The sequence below is a fragment of the Gymnoscopelus microlampas genome (genome assembly GCF_963454915.1).
Source record: "Gymnoscopelus microlampas genome assembly, chromosome: 8".
Taxonomy (NCBI): domain Eukaryota; kingdom Metazoa; phylum Chordata; class Actinopteri; order Myctophiformes; family Myctophidae; genus Gymnoscopelus; species Gymnoscopelus microlampas.
In genome coordinates this window covers 9,301,021-9,322,334 of record NC_139945.1, presented here as the reverse complement: position 1 = coordinate 9,322,334, position 21,314 = coordinate 9,301,021, and the positions used below count along the sequence as shown (strand labels likewise).

At 43.7% G+C, this 21,314-nt stretch overlaps 1 protein-coding gene across 1 annotated transcript in view; it reads right to left on the bottom strand.

Moving 5' to 3' along the window:
* nectin1b (nectin cell adhesion molecule 1b) overlaps positions 1-21,314 on the bottom strand; it is a 149,337-nt gene that overhangs the window by 31,508 nt on the left and 96,515 nt on the right. The window contains exons 2-5 of the mRNA XM_084063800.1: positions 12,915-13,027; positions 12,119-12,371; positions 4,805-5,104; positions 3,656-3,773 (exon numbers count right to left, since the gene is read on the bottom strand). Coding sequence (XP_083919926.1) covers positions 3,656-3,773; positions 4,805-5,104; positions 12,119-12,371; positions 12,915-13,027 — 784 coding nt within the window. The remainder of the gene's footprint in view (positions 1-3,655; positions 3,774-4,804; positions 5,105-12,118; positions 12,372-12,914; positions 13,028-21,314) is intronic.

The following is a 21,314-nucleotide window of genomic DNA, read 5'->3' as shown; positions in this document are numbered from 1 at the left end:
GTAATTAGGTCTATAAATAACACCTACAAACAGAGAACCAATTCCCAGCGGTTATCGCTGTTCATCGGAGAAAAAAAAAATAATAACTTCACTCCCTTTGTGTTTTCCACTTAAGTTGATTATGTGCTGTGAGGGGAAATGAAGAGACATGCAACACAGATGTTCCCTCAAAGAACTCCATTAATTTAGCATTATAGTTTGATGGTTTGTTGCGATAACCAGAGCGCTACAGTCTCACCAATGAATGTTACTCACCAGTAAAATAGCTCCTCGAGAGGTTATTAACTAAGGGAACATCAATCACTTCGTCTCCACAAAATCAAACCTCGCTCCTCACATTGTCTCGCAGCAATGCTCAACATTTTGCATGATTATTCCTGCTCTGACACTTCATTACGGTTTCCTAAAAAAAACCTTCTGTGAGGACATTTTGTAACTGGTGTGCGCTGCCCTAAGAGACGGCTAATGAGAAAATATAAGTTGTCTCTGTTTGCTTTCTTCGGAAGGACTTTGCGGGCAGCCTTTCTGCGCGCTTCATACAAGGCGGGGAAATAGAGAAAGATAAGATCACTGGGATACAGGAAAAAGGCTGCACAAAATCCTGAGTTTCTGCTGCATCCGCCATGTCGAGTCATCTGAACCAAAACAACTCGCTACAAACTGGTACAGTGAAAAAAAAAGGTACAGTGACCAAAATAGAACCACGGTTGCCGCTTTAAGCTGGAGTCTCGAATTGTACGTCGAAGACATTATTGTTCAACAACGGATAACAACAAATAATAAGGACTCAGCTGTTTCGCTTTGTGTATGCGGGATGGCAGTTCTGTGTAACGTGGGCATCCTGGTTTTTCTTTTTTGGGCGTTTTCCGTCGCAGCCTTGCACTGACCTCCACAACGCAGCCCGGAGGGAAACTTCACAACGGATTCGGTGCCTTGTTTCCAAGGCAGCGAGGGCCGTCCTCTCCTATCTGTCAGCAACAGCCCCAACCATCGCATCCCTTCATCTTCCTCTCTCTCTCTCTCTCTCTCTCTCTCTCTTTTCCCCAGTGCTCTCGGCCTCATCACCACCCCCCCCCAAAATCTCACTGTCTGCCTCGGATAAAAATACCAAAAACGGATTCCTCTTATCTGATCTCAACTGCTGCGGCATTATACAGTGCGTGTGCATTTGTGTGCGTATGTGTGTACGTGTACGTGCGCGTGCTTGTATTACTGTACAAACTGTACAAACGTCCCCATAAGTACAGTAGAATTTGAGAAATAGACAGGACAATTTTCCTGGTCCTCACAAGCGAACTGCTGGCGAGTTAGGCTATAGGATTAGGCATTCAGAGGTTAGGTTTAGGTGTTGGGAGTTTCCTCTATTTTATACCTGTGTAGTTGTGTGGCGATGTCACACACCAAATATTTTTGTAATACAAACGTGTGTTTCTAGTCTGAAAGCAGTCAATGCCAAAAAAAATTAATAAAAAATAACAGACGGGGACGGGACACTCCATGCCTCATTAAAATCCAACAGTGTCCTTTTGGAGACAGATATTGCGCGGGGCAAAATTGTCTATTAATCCACATCCACTCAAGCCCGCTGACACATTCATCCACCAAGCCTTTCATTGAGCAATTACACCACAAATTGCTACATTTATCTCTCAATTTTTGCTGTTTAAATGCTCTCATTTTTGGGGAACTCTTGATACACTGAGGACATATTCACATTCAAAGAGCTGCCCCCCTCCTGCTGGGCTTTCCCGCTGACATCATAATGCACTACAATAAATTAAAGATTGCAAATCGCGTCAAATTACGGCGCGCCATTGTGCGGTTTAATTGCATCTCACGACACACGCGGCCCTTAATATTTAAACAGCCAGCGACATTCTGCGCGTAGCGGAAACCTCTGTGCCAAATTAGTCTTGTGTGTTTTGTTTTTTTTGAGGGGAGGGGGTGGGATGGCGAAGCATCAATGTCAGCTCCTTTCGTTTCTGTCGGGTGGAAACCTTGTATCTCCATAATGTTAACCCTTAATGTTATTTTTTTTCGTAAATCAATGCCCTACCCCAGGGGTCTTCAACAGGGGGTCCGGGACCCCTAGGGGGTCCTCAGAGCTACTATAGGGGGTCCGCCAAATCTTTGTGTGATAGGATTTAGTTTTTTTACATCAATCACTTGAACCCTAGAATTCCTTTTCTGAGGGGAACATTAGCCGAAAATAGCAGATCTACAAGCTCTCAACGCCTCGCGCTGCGAGGCGTTGAGAGCTTGTAGATCGGCTATTTTTGGCAAAGAGGCTATAGGTGTAGAGGGAAACTATAGCTATTTTTTTGGCAAAGAGGCTATAGGTGTAGAGGGAAAAAATAGCAGACTAAGTAAAAAAAAAAACTTTAATCTGAAACACAATTTTATACAATATAGAGGGGGTCCCTGCTTCATCTCTCTCTCAGCTAGGGGTCCTTGGCCTGAAAACGTTGAAGACCCCTGCCCTACCCTATCTTCAAGCCCACACCATGTGACCTGTTGTATGCATGTACATTGGCTAGTTTTGCTACTTTTGGAAGAAAGGTCTGTGTGGGTTTCATAAATACTGAACCAATGAAACGCATCAGCAAAGAGCTTGTGACCAAACCCTATCTACACTGGATCCATTGGACCACAGGTTCCTTTGTTTCCCATTTCCGGGGAAAAAAGGCGACCGTTTGGGACATACAAGGTTTCCTCCCGACCACAGCATGCCACAGTTTTGGTATGCAGTCCCTAATCCGTGGCTCCCTAGTACTTCCAATTCAACCCGAACCCCCTCCCCTCCCCTTCCCTCTCCTATCCCTCCTCTGGGTCAGTGCCAGAGTGTTGCCTCCGGCGCTCCCCGGGGGGACACCGTGCGACGGCGGTGTCGCTTTCAGGCTTGCTACCTGCACGTGGGGTACTTAGTCTTCAAAAGGGAACACAGGCGCACACGCACACTCACACACACACGCGTGCGTGCACGTGCGAACACAAAAAAAATGCAAAGCAAACTAGGTTGTGTTTGGATTTGTCTCCCGGTATCTGTGACCATCAAACAGATAAAGGAGGGGATTTGTCGGTGCCTTAATGGGGCCATTGTGCGTTGCCTCGAGTCTACCGTCTTATCTTCATTACACATGTTACAAGCAAACAAATAAATGGAGAAGCAACTCTTGTTGTGAGGATGAAAGGAGTTAACCCATTAAGACCTGAGGCGATTTAAAAAAAAAAAATCTAAATCATAACAGTTTTTGAAAAAAAAAAATGAAAAAAAAAAGAGAAGAATTTTCAAAAATAGCAGATATACAAGCTCATAGCGCGGCACTCGGTGCCGCGCTATGAGCTTGTATATATGCTATTTTTGAATAGCCAATGAAATCTAAAGTGACACAGATGCGTTCCAGGTATCAATGGGTTAAGCGTGCGCTCGTCTTTGAAGATTACACCGTTGTATCTGCCTCGGAAACAAAAATGTTGGAGAGAACTAGAACTCCATTCCACCAGATACATTACGTGTCAAATTGCTTTCGTTACGCGGTCCTGGGCCCCGCGGCTATTCGTTCACTGGTGGTATTTTTTTTCAAACGGAGTCATAAATGCGACGGACGGCCACAGTGGGTTTGAAGGGGAGGGAGGAGGGTTCGATAACACTCACAGTTTCCACTGGTAGATGGTGACGGGAGGGTTGGCGTCAGCCCGGCAGGTCAGCTGAACATCCTGGCGATTCAGGTACCAGTTTCCATCAAAGCCTTCTATCTGCACCTCGGGTTCATCTGTAACACAAAGGCAGGAGGGTTCTGTCAGAATCTGCCTCCGACAGGCAGACATCCATACAAGACATGCTAAGAATTCAAACTGAGTGCGAATGGAAAGGAACATGTGTTTCATAGTTTTTTTTTCTCTCTTTCTCAGTATAGTACTGCGTTGCCAGGGGTTCCCAGCTAAATGTATTGATAGTTAGGAACGGAATGGACCCCGATGGACTCTGAGAGTGTACAAATGGAACCAGATTAACTCATTGACTGCCATGGACGAGATTTCTCGTCATATTCTATGACGAGAAAGACGAGATTATTACATTTTTTTTCACACAAAACCAGAGATGACGCGATCCGAAGATTTACTGCTCCATTCACTTCCTGGTTAACTTATTACTTAAAAATCCTGTATCTCCTGTGTCTTTTTTTTGACGAAACATGCTATTTTTAACGCCGTAAAACAGGTGAACGGGAGGTCGCGATTAAATTTTTTTTTTGTCGCGGAAGCACAGTGAAACCCTCCGTGATTAGCAACCATCAGGGGATCGATCATACTGGAGATAAATATTCTGTGACTACTTGAAAAGGTAAGAAAATCGAAGAAAAAAAATCTCTGGCAGTCTGGGCCTTGTTTAGTAGTGCTATACTCTGGCAGTTAAAGAGTTAACCTGCAAGAGTCCATTTGGGTCCATTTGTACAGCGTTAAATGAACACAGAGTGGATTGGCCTCCTGGAGATAAAATCGGGGGGTCCCGTGGCCTAATGCATATCAAACTGGGGGTCCTTGACCTGGGTTGCCAGATCTGCTTACTATAATTTCTTCGCAAGATTGTATTTGAAAATAGCCAATCTACAAGCTCACAACGCGTCGCGATTGTAGATCTGCTATTTTCAAATAGCTGATGTATAGAAGTGCACATGTGGCCCATAGTCGCTTCTTTTGGGCTGGTTTTCCTAGACCTGGTTGCTTGTTTCTCTCACAGAATCTGGCAACACTGTCCTTTGACATGAAACAGTTTGTTTTAGAGTGCCACTGCCTTCCTTACACTGCACGTTGAGCACCACGCTGTCCATGATCCTCTCGTTGCGGTACGTCACGATGCAGGTGAGCTTCTGCTTGTGCGTCTCGCGGCTCGGCACCACGATGTAGTTGCTGCGGATGGTGATGGTGCCGTTGGCGTTGCGGGTCTCCTGGAACTGGACCTCGCCCTTCAACCTGGTGTCCCACTTGATCACGCTGGGCGGCTTCCCGTTGGCCGACACGCACGTGGCCACCGTCATCTTGCGCTTCTGTGGCCTCGCCACGATCGTCGGCGTGGTCAAGGTCATTCGGGTCACGGGTCGAGCTGTAGGAGAGAGAGAGAGAGAGAGAGAGAGAGAGAGAGAGAGAGAGAGAGAGAGAGAGAGAGGGAGAGAGAGAGAGGGAGAGAGGGCAATTGACATCATTCTTTTTGCTTTGTGACTACATTTGTAGTATTTTAGCGTCAAAGGCATACCATTTCATACCGCAGTTACAATGAGGGTTGGCATAGACCGTTGGTTCTCAAAGTGGGGTACGGGGACCCCCAGGGGTACTTGAGGCGGTTCCAGGGGGTCCTCAGCTAAATGATGGATAGGAACCAAATGGACCCTTATGGTTCTGTAACTCTGAGAGTGTACAAATGGAACCAAATGGACCCTAACGGGTCCATTTGGTTCCATTTGTACACTCTCAGAGTTAAATTAACATTGATTTTATAATATAAATTCGGGTCCCAGAGGTATAAATGCCATTAAATGGGGGTCTGTAGCCTAATACACGTCAAAATGGGGGTCCTTGCCATTAAAATGGTTGAGAATCACTGCTAGAAAGCCGTATAAACCTTCTCTTATTGGGGTCCCTGGCTTATCTTTTCAAATGGGGGTCCGCGGGCTAATAAGTGTCAATTTGGGGGTCCTTGACATGAAAAAGTTTGAGAACCACTGGCATAGACGAACCAGAAGAACCGGAACCAACATTGAAGGAACCGGAATCGGTTCTATCACAATTTGGAAACGTTTCCGGAACCGGTTTAACCACACCATCAGAGCTGGTACATGGACGCCCACCCCCCCCCCCCCCCCCCCCCCCGCTGGTTCCATCGTGACTACAGTGGAAATAACACAGGCTCTTGATGACTACATGGAACATTAAACTGTTTGCTCTTGCAATTGACAATTATTATTATTATATTTTCTAATCTTTATCCCGCGATTTTTGTAACCCATTTTTTCTCCACCCGGTGCCAATTTCCTAAGTGATCCTGGGTGCTACACCAGCCCTACACCAGCACTACACCAGTCCCCCACAGCCTGGGGAGGCCAGGGCCAAGCTCATGCTTGAGAGTGCATGAGAGCCAACTGACCTTCTTGTCACCTGACAGGGGGGAGTTTCCCTGGTTGGACGTAGCGCGTGGAAGGAACACGTTATTCCAACCAGTTCCCTTCCCCTCCATCAGGCGCCCCGGCTGTCATGGGGGAGGCAGTATAGTGACCAGGATTACTACATGTTTTTGTGAGGGTATTAACTACCCTGGGAGACACGGGGAGAACATGCAAACTCCACACAGAGTAGGCCCTTTCGCCAACCCCACCTAGGGTAGCAATTGACAATTCTAACCATAAAACATTCAGGAGAGAGACATTTTCTTTACATATTAAAGAGAGTTAACCGAAAATATATCGAAACTGATATTTAGAACCTTTAATTGTCTTAACCCATTTAGACCTGAGGCCGATTCTAAAAACGCCTTCTAAATCCTGACCAGAGTTTTCTGAAAAACTTCAAATATTCATTCAAAAAATTACAAAAACATTATGTTGCTGTATACTCTACATAGCAACAACAACCCCAAAAGGGGTTCCTGGATTGAAAGGTATAGTTACGTACTGTATAGGGGTTCCCGCTTTAATTTGGTTAATCTTGCTCATGTGGGTTAATCGAATAATCGAGGAGCAGGTTTCTTGTATCTATTAGAAATTATTATATTATATTTTTTTATAATTACTAAGTCCATTTGTCTGATTAACCCTGTATTATACTTTGCTGTACAATGGGGGCATACACAAATAGCAAAAATTGTTGTGAGCTTTTAAAGCTATTTTCACTTTGTTATCGAGGGAAAAGCTTGAAATAATCGTGATATCATTTAGATTTGAAGTCATATAATTTCCAAATCTCACTTCAGCTTATAATCACCTCATTCATTTGAAGTACATGAAAATTAGCGGGTTGAGAAGAAAAAGCAATTTTGCGGTGATTGAAATCAAGGGAAGTCCTGCCTTCTTTCCTTGGAGCCAAATCGGTTGACAAATGCTTACACAGATGCAGAAGCCATTTGCCTTTCCAAATGTACAGTCATCCAATTTAAATCCTTTGAGAGCTGCCAATTACCAATTTGCTCACACAGAACATCAAAAGGCTGCCTTGAGCTTAAGCAATCGCACAACTGTAGGCAGTTATGAGGCGTGTATTTGTATGATATGAAGAAGCCTGTTCAGTTTTGGAAGAAGTCCTTGTACCGATTTGTTTTTTGTACTTAAAGGGATATTTCACTTTCAAAACAACTTTGGGTCATTTTATCGTCTACTCAGGCCTTTGTGAGCCCCCCAGAACGTTTTTCAGTTGCTTGATTCATTATTTAGATATTTGATATGCTTTTTATCAGACACGCCCCCTTCCTATACAAACCCATTATAACTTCAAACTCCATTTTTAGCATGTTAGATTCATCAAAAACACCCGTCCTTGGTTCTGGTGACTCACCCTGCCCTCCTAATACGCGAGGGGGCCGTGTTTTTTCAATAACTTTTTTCATAACTTTTTTATGTTTTTTTTTTAAATGAAAACATTTAAATACAATAAAAAAAAATAAAATAAATAAATGAAAAAAGTAACCGAAAAAACACGGCCCCTCACGTATTAGGAGGGCAGGGTGAGTCACCAGAACCAAGGACGGGTGTTTTGGATAAATCTAACATGTTAAAAATGGAGTTTGAAGTTATAATGGGTTTGTATAGGAAGGGGGCGTGTCTGATAAAATGTATATCAAATATCTGAATACTGAATCAAGCAACTTAAAAATGGTCTGGGGGGCTCTCAAAAGCCTGAGTAGACAATACAATGACCCAAAGTTTTTTTGAAAGTGAAATATCCCTTTAAGAAAAAGTAGCAATACCAGAAAGTAGACATGCTCTGTTAGAAGCAAGTAACAGTCTTGCATTCAAAACTTTGTTTGAGTAAAAGTATAACATTTTGGCCTCAAGCTGTACTTAAACAAAAGTAAAAGTAAACATACAGAATGTTATTGTGTGAAGGTATATACGCATTTTGAGCTTGTAGATCGCTATTTTGAAATAGCTTAAGAATAGGGTTTTGCATTAATACAAACAAATCTGCAAAGTAAACAGTAACTAATGTTTTCAAAGTAGTGGAGTAGAGTATAAAGTATTGCAAAATGGAAAATACTCAAGTAATGTAAAAGCCCCTCAATGTTGTAGCCAACAGTACTTGAGTAAATGTACTTGGGTTACTTTCGAGCCCTTTTCGAACACTCCTCAAGTACCTATCTATGCTCATGGTTCTTGACATTCCACAAGCAAAGGAAGTGCTAATGGAGACTTGATGACACAAAATGGGAGACCTTGAATTGACAACAGGGACTACTTCAGCCAAGTGCTTTTCCTTTGCCGAGGCTTAATGAAAAACACAGTGACACTTAATTTCTAATTAGATCTCTAATCAAGCGTCAACACGCAGCCCTATCAAAGCTGCCTGTCTGCCAGATGAACAAAAACAAACCCCTGGAACGTCTCGTCCACCCAGAAAGGGATCGTTACATGTTGAAGTTTTTACGTCTCAACTTGTTTGTTTTTTTATGTATAAAATTAATTGTAATTCTATTTACGGCCCCCCTGCAGAGCTTGTCACTTGCTTTAACCCATTAAGACCGGGAACATATCTGTGTCATTTTTAGATTTCTTTTGGATATTCAAAAATAGCAGATCTACAGAGTGCAGATCTATGAGCTTGCAGATCTGCTATTTAAAAAAAATCGTGAACATGAATGTGCAAATCTTTGAATATATTTAGTTTTAAAGCGAGCATTTGTTACTTTGCTTCTGGGGGATTCTACAAATGTCTTCTAAATCCCAACAGTTTTTAGGAAAGACTTATTTTGCTATCAGTGGTTCTCAAACTTTTTTCATGTCAAGGACCCCTGAAATTATATGTATTTGGCCGCGGACCCCCCAGAAGCAACGATCCAAGTTAAAAATGTTTCGCTTTAAAAAAAACGTATATATTCAACGATTTGTGCAAATGTTCACGTTTTTTCAAAAAAATAGCAGATCTGCAAGCTCGTAGTGCGGCACTCGGTGCCGCGCTTGTAGATCTGCTATTTTTGGAATAGCCCAAATAAATCTTTAAATGACACACAGATGCGTTCCCGGTCTTAACGGGTTAAAAAGGGACAGATGACATGCGAGAGTCGATGCAAAAACAATTTACACAAACATAATGTCACTGTGTGTTGCAAAGGGAGTGTGTCGACGTGTCCCCCAGAGAATTACTAATTGTATAATTAGATGCATAGAGGATGTTAATGGATGACATCTTTGTCGGGTGGAAAGCTTGTATGTCCAAAAAACTGTAACTTTTCGGGATTCAAATTAAAAAAATATAAAAAACATTGCAGATCGACAAGAACGCATCGCACCGCGTTCCCTTAGGTACTTCAGTGTGACGCTGTAGTACGATCAAGCAGGGCATTCATTTACGAAAAAAAAAACACGTTAAAGGCACAATAATAATATAATATGGAGATAAGAGGGTTCGCCCAGAGAGCAACGATGAGTAGTATCACGTAGCCAGACGATCAGTGATTTCCGCCTACTGATATTATGTCTGCTGACATCTATACAATTCAATGTAGAGGGCAGGCAGAAGAGCTGAGCAAATGTCTGCCCGCCGTTTAGAAAACCAACGTTTGTCCCAGTATGAACGAGGTCGCATTGATTCTGCGATGCTGTTGTCCTTATATAAAAAATTGCCTAATGGATGGGTGGGGTCATGCGGTCGGCGGACTCCATATATACTGTTAAATGCACATATTATACTGAGCCCCCCATCAAATGCACATTATCGTTGCTGTCGGGCAGCAACCTCTGTACTTTTTCCACCACTGTGCATTTGCATTGGCACGTTAAGAGAGATACTTATTCCCTTGTCATTGAACTTTTCAAATCTTTAAATTCCTTAACCTTTGCCAGATAATACTGCTCCCCCCCCAAAGCAATGCTCCCTCCTCCATAGTCAAGTCAATTTAATTTCAGTACCATAATATCACAATAGAAGTTACCTAAAGGCATGTTTCAATTCACATAAAGCAGGTCTAGACTTTACTCTTTAATTAAAGAAACTAAAGATTGTGTTATCTACAGTAATTCATGTGCTTTCAGAGACAACTGCATTACAAGTGTTTAATACAATTTAATTGGAATCTTCCCAAGACTCAAAAGCAAAGGTAAACAGCACAGTAGTGTTATGGGAAGCATTTCATTTTGAGATGGAGGCGTAGATGACACGAGTTAACCCATTAAGACCTGGAACTGTGTCATTTTTAGATTTGAGCAAAAAAGCATTATTTTACACTTTGGGCTATTCAAAAATAGCAGATATACAAGCTCATAGCGCGGCACCGAGTGCCGCGCTACGAGCTTGTAGATCTGCTATTTTTGAAAATTTGTGAAAATGTGTGCAAATCTTTGAATATATATATTTTTAAAGCGAACATTTTTAACTCAAATCTTTGCCTCTGGGGGTCCCTAGAACAAAAATATTTTGATGGGGGTCCACGGCCAAATACATATCATTTTGGGGGTCCATGACATGAAAAAGTTTGAGCACCACTGATATAGAAACATACGTTTTTCAGAAAACTGTTGAGATTTAGGAGACATGTAGAATCGGCTTCAGGTCTCAATGGGTTAAAGGATGAAGGATAGGCCTACTTGGGGAGTTGGTAGCATAGTTTGCGGTGGTAAAGTACGTTTACTCAAGTACTGTGCTTAAGCACAATTTTGAGATCTTTTTTACTTTACTTGAGTATTTCCAATTTTCAATACTTTTACTTCTACTCCCCTACATCTCAGAGGCAAATACTATACTTTTACTCCACTACAATTATTTGAAAGCAATTAGTTACTAGTTACTTTGTAGATTTTGATAATTATTACAAAACATATATTAACCACTTCAGCCCTATATACATTTCACAATGCGTCGCGATGTGACACATTGCAAGCTTGTAGATCAGCTATTTTCAAAATATTTTTTATACATTTTATACATTTGAAAACTTGTGAAACGGGACATTCTGCATATTGAGTACTTTTTTTTAATTTTGGTACTTTAAAGGTAGGGTAAGTGATTTTCTTTGGTTAAAATAAGTGTTAAATAGCTCTATATTCTGATAGTACTCATTGCTATAGAGTGTTTGTTCAGTAAAAGGAGTCTCCATGTCCTCTACAGCTCTTTATTAACCCATTTAGACCTAAAAAAAATGTTTTCAAGATTTTTCAAAAACAGCGGATCTACAAGCTCATAGCGTGGCACTCGGTGCGGCGCTATGAGCTTGTATATCTGCTGTTTTTGAATAGCCAAAGAAATCTAAAGTGACACAGATGTGTTCCAGGTATTAATGGGTTAAACAGAAAATGTATTTTCGTTTCAGTTTCACTCAACCAGGATATAGATTAAACAAGTGAAATTGGAAGTGATGACACTAAGAAATGAGCAGGCAATATTGCAACTGGAACACCATAAAAATGAAGCTTAAAATGGGTACTTTCTCCTGATTGGCTGAGATTTTGACACCTACCGGAAAACATATTTTCTGTTTAAAGAGCTGGAGAGACGGGGAGACTCCTGTTACTGAACAAACACTCTATAGCTATAGCAATGATTACTATCAGAATATAGTGCTTTAACCTTTTAACAAAATACTTTTTGCTTTAACCAAAAAATATCACTTACCCTACCTTTAAGTACATTGTTTTGTACTTTTACTCAAGTACATTTTTTTATTCCGGACTTTTACTTGTAACAGAGTATTTCTACATTGCAGTATTGATACTTTTACTTAAGTAAAGAATTGTTTTTTTTCCACCACTGCTAGTTCGTAGAAGTGAGATGGTCGAAATCGTATATTTCACAAAAAGTAAAAGTTAGTCAGATCATTCTAGAATAAAAGATAACGTATCCCGGCGATACCGACACAAATCCCTCCGTGCATGCGCGGCGGAGACGGCCCATCCGCCATTCTCCCAAAAGTCCTCCTTACCGTACACGGTGAGGTTGACCATGTTCTCGCGGTTCCCCGCGGGGAAGGTGGTGTACTCGCAGATGTAGGCCGCCTCGTCGGACAGCCGCAGGTTGGAGAAGACGATGGTGGTGTCCTCCAGCTGCGAGTTGCGCACCGCCGCCTGCTTGAAGCTGACGCGCTCCTTGAACGGCGCCAGCACGGACACGCCGAGTGCCGGGTTGGCGATGGCCACGTTCTGCTTGGTGCCGTTGAGGAACTTCTGCCAGGTGACCTATAGGGACAGTGGTGGGGGGGAAAAAAAAGTACTAAAATGTTTTACTTAAGTAAAAGTATCAATACTGCAATGTAAAAGTAAAAGTCCGGAATTCAAAATTTACTTGAGTAAAAGTACACAAGTATTGGTATCAAAATGTACTTAAAGGTAGGGTAAGTGATATTTTTTGGTTAAAACAAAAAGTATTTTGTTAAAAGGTTAAAATACTATAGTCTGATAGTAATCATTGCTATAGAGTGTTTGTTCAGTAACAGGAGTCTCCCCGTCTCTCCAGCTCTTTAATAAACAGAAAATACATTTTTCGGTAGGTGTCAAACTCTCAGCCAATCAGGAGAAAGTACCCATTTTAAGCTTAATTTGTATAGTGTTCCAGTTCCAATTTTTCCTGCTCATTTCTTAGTGTCATCACTTGCTTCTGAGATGTAGTGGAGTAGAAGTAAAAGTATAGACAATTGGAAATACTCCGGGAAAGTAAAAGTACCTCTAACTTAAGTACAGTGTTTGAGTAAAACATGTACTTAGTTACTTTACACCACTGACCTGGGAGATCTTCACGGGCGGTTGGCTGTTGACGAAGATGCAGCGCAGCTCCACCTGAGAGCCCACGAAGCCGGACTTCACCGAGTCCATCTGGACCGTCTGTCCCTCGGCAGCTATAGGAGGAAAAAAAACAAAACATTAGATTACGATTAACAAGATGTTGCAGTCGGTTCAGAACCTTGTATGTTTCGAAACGTTGACTGTTCAGGAAATGGGGGGGGGGGGGGGGGGGGGGTGGTCCAATGCAGTTATTATTTAGTCACAAGGTCTTGTGAATACTTTCATTGGTTCGATATTTATGAATCCCACAGGCCAACTTAACGACTTGCACTTTATCTTAGCCCATTAAGACCGGGAACGCATCCGTGTCATTTTTAAGATTTCTTTGGCTATTCAAAAATAGCAGATCTACGAGCTCATACGAGCTACGAGCTTCATCGTGAAAATGTATGCAAATCTTTGAATATATATATTTTTAAGCGAACATTTGTAACTCGAATCTCTGCTTCTGAGGGGGTCCCTGGAACAACATATTTTAGAAATGTTTTAGAAAAACGCTTAAAAAATATATATAATCTTTTCCAAAAATGTTGACGATAAAAAATAATAATAATAATAATAATTGCAGATATACAAGCTCAAAGCGCGACACTCTGTGCGGCGCTTTGAGCTTGTATATCTGCTATGTTTTTAAATAGCCAAAATAGCAGATCTACAAGCTCACAACGCATAGTTTGCCTATTTGTGCTACTTCTGTGTGACACTGTGGTATGACAAAGTTCATTTACGAAAATACACAGAAAGTTGAACTACGGAGATACGAGGTTACTAAAAGAAAAAAGGAGGGGAGGAAAAGACTTCTTTTAATTACGATAAACAAGAGCCCAAGGACCATTGCAGTCAATACCAGCCACACGCAATGGAAGCTAAACGAGTCAATTCGGGCCAATTTTCAATACTTTTACTTCTACTCCACTACATCTCAGAGGAAAATATCGTACTTTTACTCCACTACAATTATTTGAAAACTTTAGTTACTAGTTACTTTGGAGAACATACATTAACCACTTTAGCCATATTTTAGACCTACGCTATTGTATTTGAAAATAGCCGATCTACAAGTTTGTAGATCTGCTATTTTCAAACATGTTAGTACTTGTACCGTTGGTACATACTTTAAGTACGTTTTGATACCAATACTTGTGTACTTTTACTCAAATACATTTTGAACACCAGATTTTGAACACCAGACTTTTACTTCTACAATGCAGTATTGATACTTTTACTTAAGTAAAAACAAATTGAGTACTTTTCCCACCACTGCGCACACACACGCACACGCACACACACACACACACACACACACACACACACACACACACACACACACACACACACACAGTGAGAGGGGGTGCAGTCAGAGTGCACCCCCTCCATCTCATCTCTCATCGATGGCGGGTGGAAACCTCTGTCCGCAACTTTCGTGCGACAAAGTAGGGCATTAATTCACAAAAAAAATACAAACAAAAGTGCAATTCGGAGATACAAGGTTTCTGCCACCCCCCCCCCCCCCCCCCCCCACCCCCCCACCCCAACAGCAACCTTGATATTCGCATGCCGGCGTGCGTGTGGCGGCGACTGGGGGACTTGTTTATTACCATAATGGACACGCATATATACAGACTCTTACTTTGCTCACTGGAGGAGCGTTTCTGATGAGATGGGAGGAAAGAGAGAGCGCAAAGCAATGCATCATTACTGAACGAGTGTGTGAGCGGTGAGCTGGAGGAGGAGGAGGAGGAGGAGGGAGCGAATTCATTCATTCAGCCGCTCCGCCGGCCGCGCTCACCTATAGCCAGCCAGCGCCACCTCGTACACACTTTAATTACTATTTCTTCTTTTTTTTTTCCACACACGCAAAATAGTTCAATGACAGCCTGGAGGTGCTAGTAACCCATTAAGTACAATAGGCTCTATGCACAGCAGCCATATTATCACTTCCTTCACAGGTGTTACCAATGATACTAATGAAGGCTCTGTTCCATTTAGTCTAGCACAGTAGTTCTCAGATTTTTGGAATTTCAGATTTCCACGACCCCCATAACTCTGAGAGTGTACAAATGGAACCAAATGGACCCGTCCATTTGTACACTCTCAGGGTTACACACCCGTAAAGGGCCATTTGGGAGTGTTTCCAGTGAGCCAACATGCACAATATCAGCACCCTGACTCCGTCTGACCAGAATGGTCAGACGAATGTCTTACACTATGACTGCTGTGAATATAGGGCCTGTTGGTTGGAATAACGTGTTCCTTCCACGTGCTACGTCCAACCAGGGAAACTCCCCCCTGTCAGATGACAAGGTGGTCAGTTGGCTCTCATGCATTGAAGGAGGCATGAGCTTGACCCTGGCTTCCCTAGGCTGGTGAGGGGAGTGTAGCGCCCAGGATCATAGAATCATAGGATCAATAGAAAATTGACACCGGGTGAAAAATACAAAATGGCAGGATAAAACATTTAGTGAAAAAGAAAAAGAAAGAATTGCCAAGAAAATGACACAGATGCGTTCCCGGTCTGAATGGGTTAAGATAAATGGTGGATTCCTGTGTAAAGTGTCCGCCATGATGAGAACACAGACACATGCACACATATAGACACACACACACACACACACACACACACACACACACACACACACACACACACGTTATCTACATAAAAACCGAGCAATTAGCAAATGGATGGGTTCTCTTCGACCCCCCTCCTTCATTGAGTAGTATATGCCTGTAAGGAATGGCAGGGGAAAAAGAGGCCAATTAGCAAGAGGGGGGGGGGGGGGGGGGGTGTTGGTGTAAACGTGTGTGTGGTTAAGTCTTTCATTCATCATAACGTGTGTGTAGAACTCCCAACCCGGTCCCCCACCTCGCTGCCCTGCGGTTCGCCTGATGAATGCTGATGACCTGATCACATCCTCTAATCAACACTCCGTCTCACACACACACACACCACACACACTTTCTCTCTGCAATCCGCTTCCTTCAATCAGCTTATTAACATTAACCACAAAAGTCCCATGTCCTTTGTTGTTCGATGAATAGGGGAAATAGCGAAGCAACGCACTGTGAGCTTGTAGATTGGCCATTTTCACAATTTAGAAAACGTTCTTTTTACCAGGTTGCAGACCTGGTCTATAGATACACTCTAGCTAGTAGTGACTTTTGCGTGACTTTTTCCTCATTGGCTGTTTTTCTTAGCCAATGTGCTCTCAGAATATGGGATCTAAAGACGACCCACCGTACTGTGTTCGGCCACTGTATGTAACTCTATGGTAAGTGGCACTGTTGCTCAATGTCCTCTCAGAATACGGGATCTAAAAACGTTGTTTAGTGAGAGAAATAAGCAACCTGGTATAATATGAGTGTGTCATATCTTGTTTATTTGTTTTTGTCCACCTATAATGGCATGCCCAGAAGAGGGACAATTGTGGGTTCATTTTCATAAGCAAAAACGTACAAATGGAGTTGTGTGAGAGAACAGCCGAGCAGTCAGCAGCTGTGTTCTGCTGCTCTGTCACAGATCGTTGCTGTACGGCGGGGTTGTTGTGTGTGTGATTTATGTCTCTCTCCAGGTGATGTCCTGATCATGTCCCATTTCCCGGGCGGTCAGACACCCCCCTGGCCGGCCTCATATTTACAACCAAGCCGCAGCTATAATTATCTCCCGCCCGAAAAGGGAGTGAATGGAGCCGCCTCACATGAAGTACCCACTGCTGTTAATCACAGCAGACCCATAAAACCAACAAGTGGATCTAGTCATAAACACTGAGGAAATATATTATACACAGTGGCCTACAGTGTCGGCGGGGGCTGGGTACCACATGCATCACAAACCTGCCGACGGCAAGTCATAGACAATGCTACAGCAAATCACAGCAATGCTACAGCGAGTCACAGCAATGCTACAGTGAGTCATAGACAATGCTACAGTGAGTCACAGGCAAGAGACAATGCTACGGCGAGTCAAAGCAATGCTACAATAAGTCACAGACAATGCTACAGCGAGCCACAGCAATGCTACAGCAAGTCCACGGCAATGCTATAGTTTCGCAAAGATTGTGGAATAGCCAGATGACTATTCCACAATCTCCAAATGCTAAGTGGAGTCCGGAACTACACCCCCCAAAAGCCGAGAAAGGAAGCCGTCATCTGTTCGTCAATTCCGTTCACGGAAATTATCTTTTAAAATATCTTTAAAATATCACATTTATTTTTGAATTTCCATTTCTAGTCTAGTCTAAGTAGCAAGCTATAGGGTTAGATTATTTTGATTTACGTTAGGACAAAGAGAGACTGCAATGCTACAGCTGGGTCCAAAACTAAAAAAAAGATGAAAGGTCGGTAGGCATCAAGCTCTGGGGAGCATGCAAGTGAACAGCATATTCCATGTCAATCCAGCCAAGTAGTTTTCAAGACGCCTAGTAGTAAATTGTTGGACTAGTACAGTAGAGGGACCAACTGCCTTAGAGCCGGCCGCTAGCAGGGCTAAGGCTAATTATGAGAATGAGTAAGAAAGCCCTGAGAAGGTTGTATCAATGTGGGGCAACCCAGTGAATGCCAAATCTATTGTGGCACTGACCGTATAGAGGCCTGTGAAGCAGCGCTCTGTATAAGTAAGTAGTTATCGCAAAGGTTATCCCAGACAGAAGGACACGACGACACACTCTCCAGTATATCGTCTCTGTCGGGTGGAAACCTCATATGTCCGAAACGGTTACTTTTCAGGATTAAAATAAAAAAGTAAGCTTGATTTAAAACAAGCTCAAAACGCACCGCTTCGCACCACGTTTCGAGCTTGTGGATCTACTACTTTTTATGCTTTTGTGTGACGTTGTAGGAGGATCAAGTATAGATTCATTTACGAAAAAAAAATCACAACAAGTTAAAATATGATGGAGATGAGAGGTTTCTGCCCAACAGCAACGATATTGAAACCAATAGAAACCTGCTGGTTCAACAATGAGGCTGGAATCATGAGCAGACAAATGTACCTTTATTTATTCTAGCATGGCTCTCTCGGTCGTGCAGCCATCGTGCTGCTGAATGAATTGCATTGTGTAAAGCAGTGTATTATGACAGGGAGGCCAATTTCTCCCTCAGTACGAAGACGGGGCCAAAAGCCAAATCAGATAAAGAAGTAAACACACGTACACACATACACACACGCGCGCGCGCACATACACACAAAACCGAGTGACAACCTTTTTCAAGTCCCTGAGTGCACATCATCTTTCATTTCCTCCTGTCCACATCGACAACAACCACCACTCTATAGAGATTTAAAACTTCAGGGTTTTTGAAGATGACAGATTGATTTACTAATGCCGTTTGACAGGAACTGGCAACCTTGTCAATCTAGTACCTTGAAGAAACACCTGTGTCCTTGTCGCGGCCCCCGCTGGGGGCTTTGCTCCCGTTTTTATCACCTCGCCTCGAGATTACCCGCCGTGCCAGGGCTTTATGGTGTGATGGCGTTTCGATAGTAGCAAAACACAATTTTGCCGTTTGCCAACACTAGTTAAAGTTTAATCTTAAGACGCAGCGATGTGAGGATGGGGCGGGTATGTGTGTTTGGGAGGAGGGGGTCGCGGGGGGGGTGAAGCGGTAGTCAATGAAAACTCATAAATATGTACCGTAGTTAGACGGCAGGCCTCTTCCCCTCTTGAAGACCGAAGCCTAATTTATGCTCCGTTTATTTATGCTGTGCGCCAAGAGCGGGCGAGAAGAATAGCAGACCTACAAGCTCACAACGTGGTCGCATCCGCGATGCGCTGTGAGCTTGTAGGTCTGCTCTTCGTGGCACACGACACTGTTGCACGACAAAGTATATGAATGGGGCTTAACAAAACACTGGCACACGGAGCACTTTTTGTGCAGCACACTTCTCCCTAAGCAGCGAGCCCACGCAAATGCAAACCAGAGGGGAAGGCGTAATAACACAGCCAAGGAGCCAACTCCCCCCACCCGCCAACACACACACACACACACACACACACACACACACACACACACACACACACACACACACACACACACACACGTGAAGGACCCTGGGAGGCCCCCAAGAGGGACCCTCACTCCGCTCGAGGAGCAGTCTTTTCCTAGAGCTCAAATTACAGCCCATGCCAAAGCCAAACTGCAGAGGCTGCATGCAAGGGAGTACAGTCATCGACCAAACACAAAAGAAAAGGCTGATCGCTATTGTCAGGCAGTGCGGCAGAGAGAGAGAGAGAGAGAGAGAGAGAGAGAGAGAGAGAGAGAGAGAGAGAGAGAGAGAGAGAGAGAGAGAGAAGAGAGGTGTATAAGGAAGGAAATAAAAGATTTTGGGATACGTAGAATACCAGAGAAAAGACCTGGGAAGAGAAGGAGCGATACAAAGAGAGAGGTGGAGTTGAGATGGGGGTGTAGGGGGGTACCACGGGCATGGCTGCCGTAGCTGCTTTGTTCTGAGACGAGGGTGACTGAGGGGACAGTCACGCTCAAATACACCTGGGGATTCGACCTTGTGAGAGAGAGAGAGAGAGAGAGAGAGAGAGAGAGAGAGAGAGAGAGAGAGAGACCTATTTCTGTAAGGCCAGGGTAAACAAACAAAGCAGGAAGCATTGCCCAGGCTGTCAAGGGGATGAAAAAGGAAGGGGGACTTGGCGGTCGATTCGCGCTACATGTAGGTGAACTGACTTGGATCAAAGCACTTGGACATGAGGGGCGCCATTAAAACAGCCACTGTGGCATCTGGCCTACCGCTGATAGCGACACACAATCGTCCCTGCCTCAGAAAAAAAGCGCTGTGGACAGAACATTCAGCTGTAATAAGATCGTGCCCATCGGGCAACGAGGAGAAGCATGTGCCAGGGCAGTGTTGGCGCAGTGGGCAGTGCTTTGGAGGCCGGCGCGTGGAGCCACAGGCTTCAGTTGCGTCGGACCATGAGGGATGACCCCCCCCACAACGAGTCAGTGACCAGCACGTGGAAATACTCTGTTAAAAGTCCTGTATTCACATACACATTTGCTTGAGTATATGTACAAACGTATTGGCAACAAAAAGTGTGTTGGAATGAATACAAGATGCTGTTCTAGATAATATGAACCAGAAAAGGATCAGTTGTGAAGTCAAGTAGAATGCTGCCCCCTGAACCACCAGCCAGGAAGCTGTTATTTCTTACTGTTGCTTGAATATAAAGACCCATTGTCTTTGGGCTGTCAGTTTTGGTTGACGGAAATATTAATTTAAAAGCCAAACGGCTGCAGACCCGTCAAATATACTAATCATAGATTATTTTTGCACCGGCCCACAATAGACCTTTGTCACAACAGCCATATTGACTATATAGTCGTTACTTCCCTCCCAGGTGTTAGCAATGATACTAATTAAGGCTATGTTCCATTTAGTGGCTCACTGGAAGCAGAGTTTCCAGTGAGCCAACACGCACAATATCAGCACCACCCTAGTCTGGGAGGGTTAGCGTCGGAGCTTGGACAGCAGGGGCGCGGCCACTGCGTTGTGATTCAAATCAACAGCCAATGAAGAAAAGGGGGCGGGATCCACATGCAGTGGGTGATGCATCTAAATAGGATCGACGGGAAGCAATTTCCCCTTGAGAAATTTCGGCCGCCATTGTTGTGTACTGCTGTTTGCCTCTCGTCGGACTTTTTAGACGAGTTGCACAGCTCTCAGACCGGTAAGAGGCGTGTCCGCTCAGATTCAGAGCGTGACGTACATCCCGCCCACAAATACCAGGGCTGTGGCCCAGAAGTTCCTCGCCAGAGCTGGCGAAAACTTCTGGGAACTCAGATTAGCACCACCCTGACTCTGTATGACCAGAATGGAACAGAGCCCTAATTAGTATCATTGGTAAAGCCTGTGGAGGAAGCTATTATTGTGTTCGTAGGAGGCAAGACATAAAGGAGCGCTTGTTTTCGGAGGAGCCGTGCCGAACGTTGCAAAGTCCGCTTCAGCCGACTTAGTAAATCAGCCCCCCCCCCCCCCCCCCCCCTAGTTTTGGTGCCTCCGACACATCTACACTGCCTCACGTGCGGTCCAAGTGAACACAGCCGAGCACTCCCTACCACGGTTTCAGCCAATCACAAGCCGCGTCTCATGTCTCGCGTCCTACGAAAACAATAATCGCGTGAAGGCAGTGACATCACACAATGGTTTATGTCAACATGGCTGCCGTGAAAAAGGCCTATTGAATGAATGGCCCAACACATTGATATCAATAAATCAGTAGTGTCTCCAGGGGGTCCAGCCCTTGATGAGGATCCAGGGGGTCCTCTGATAAATGTGTCAATGCAGCATCAAAGTCAGTAACCATATTTTATATTATGGCTACTAAAACATTG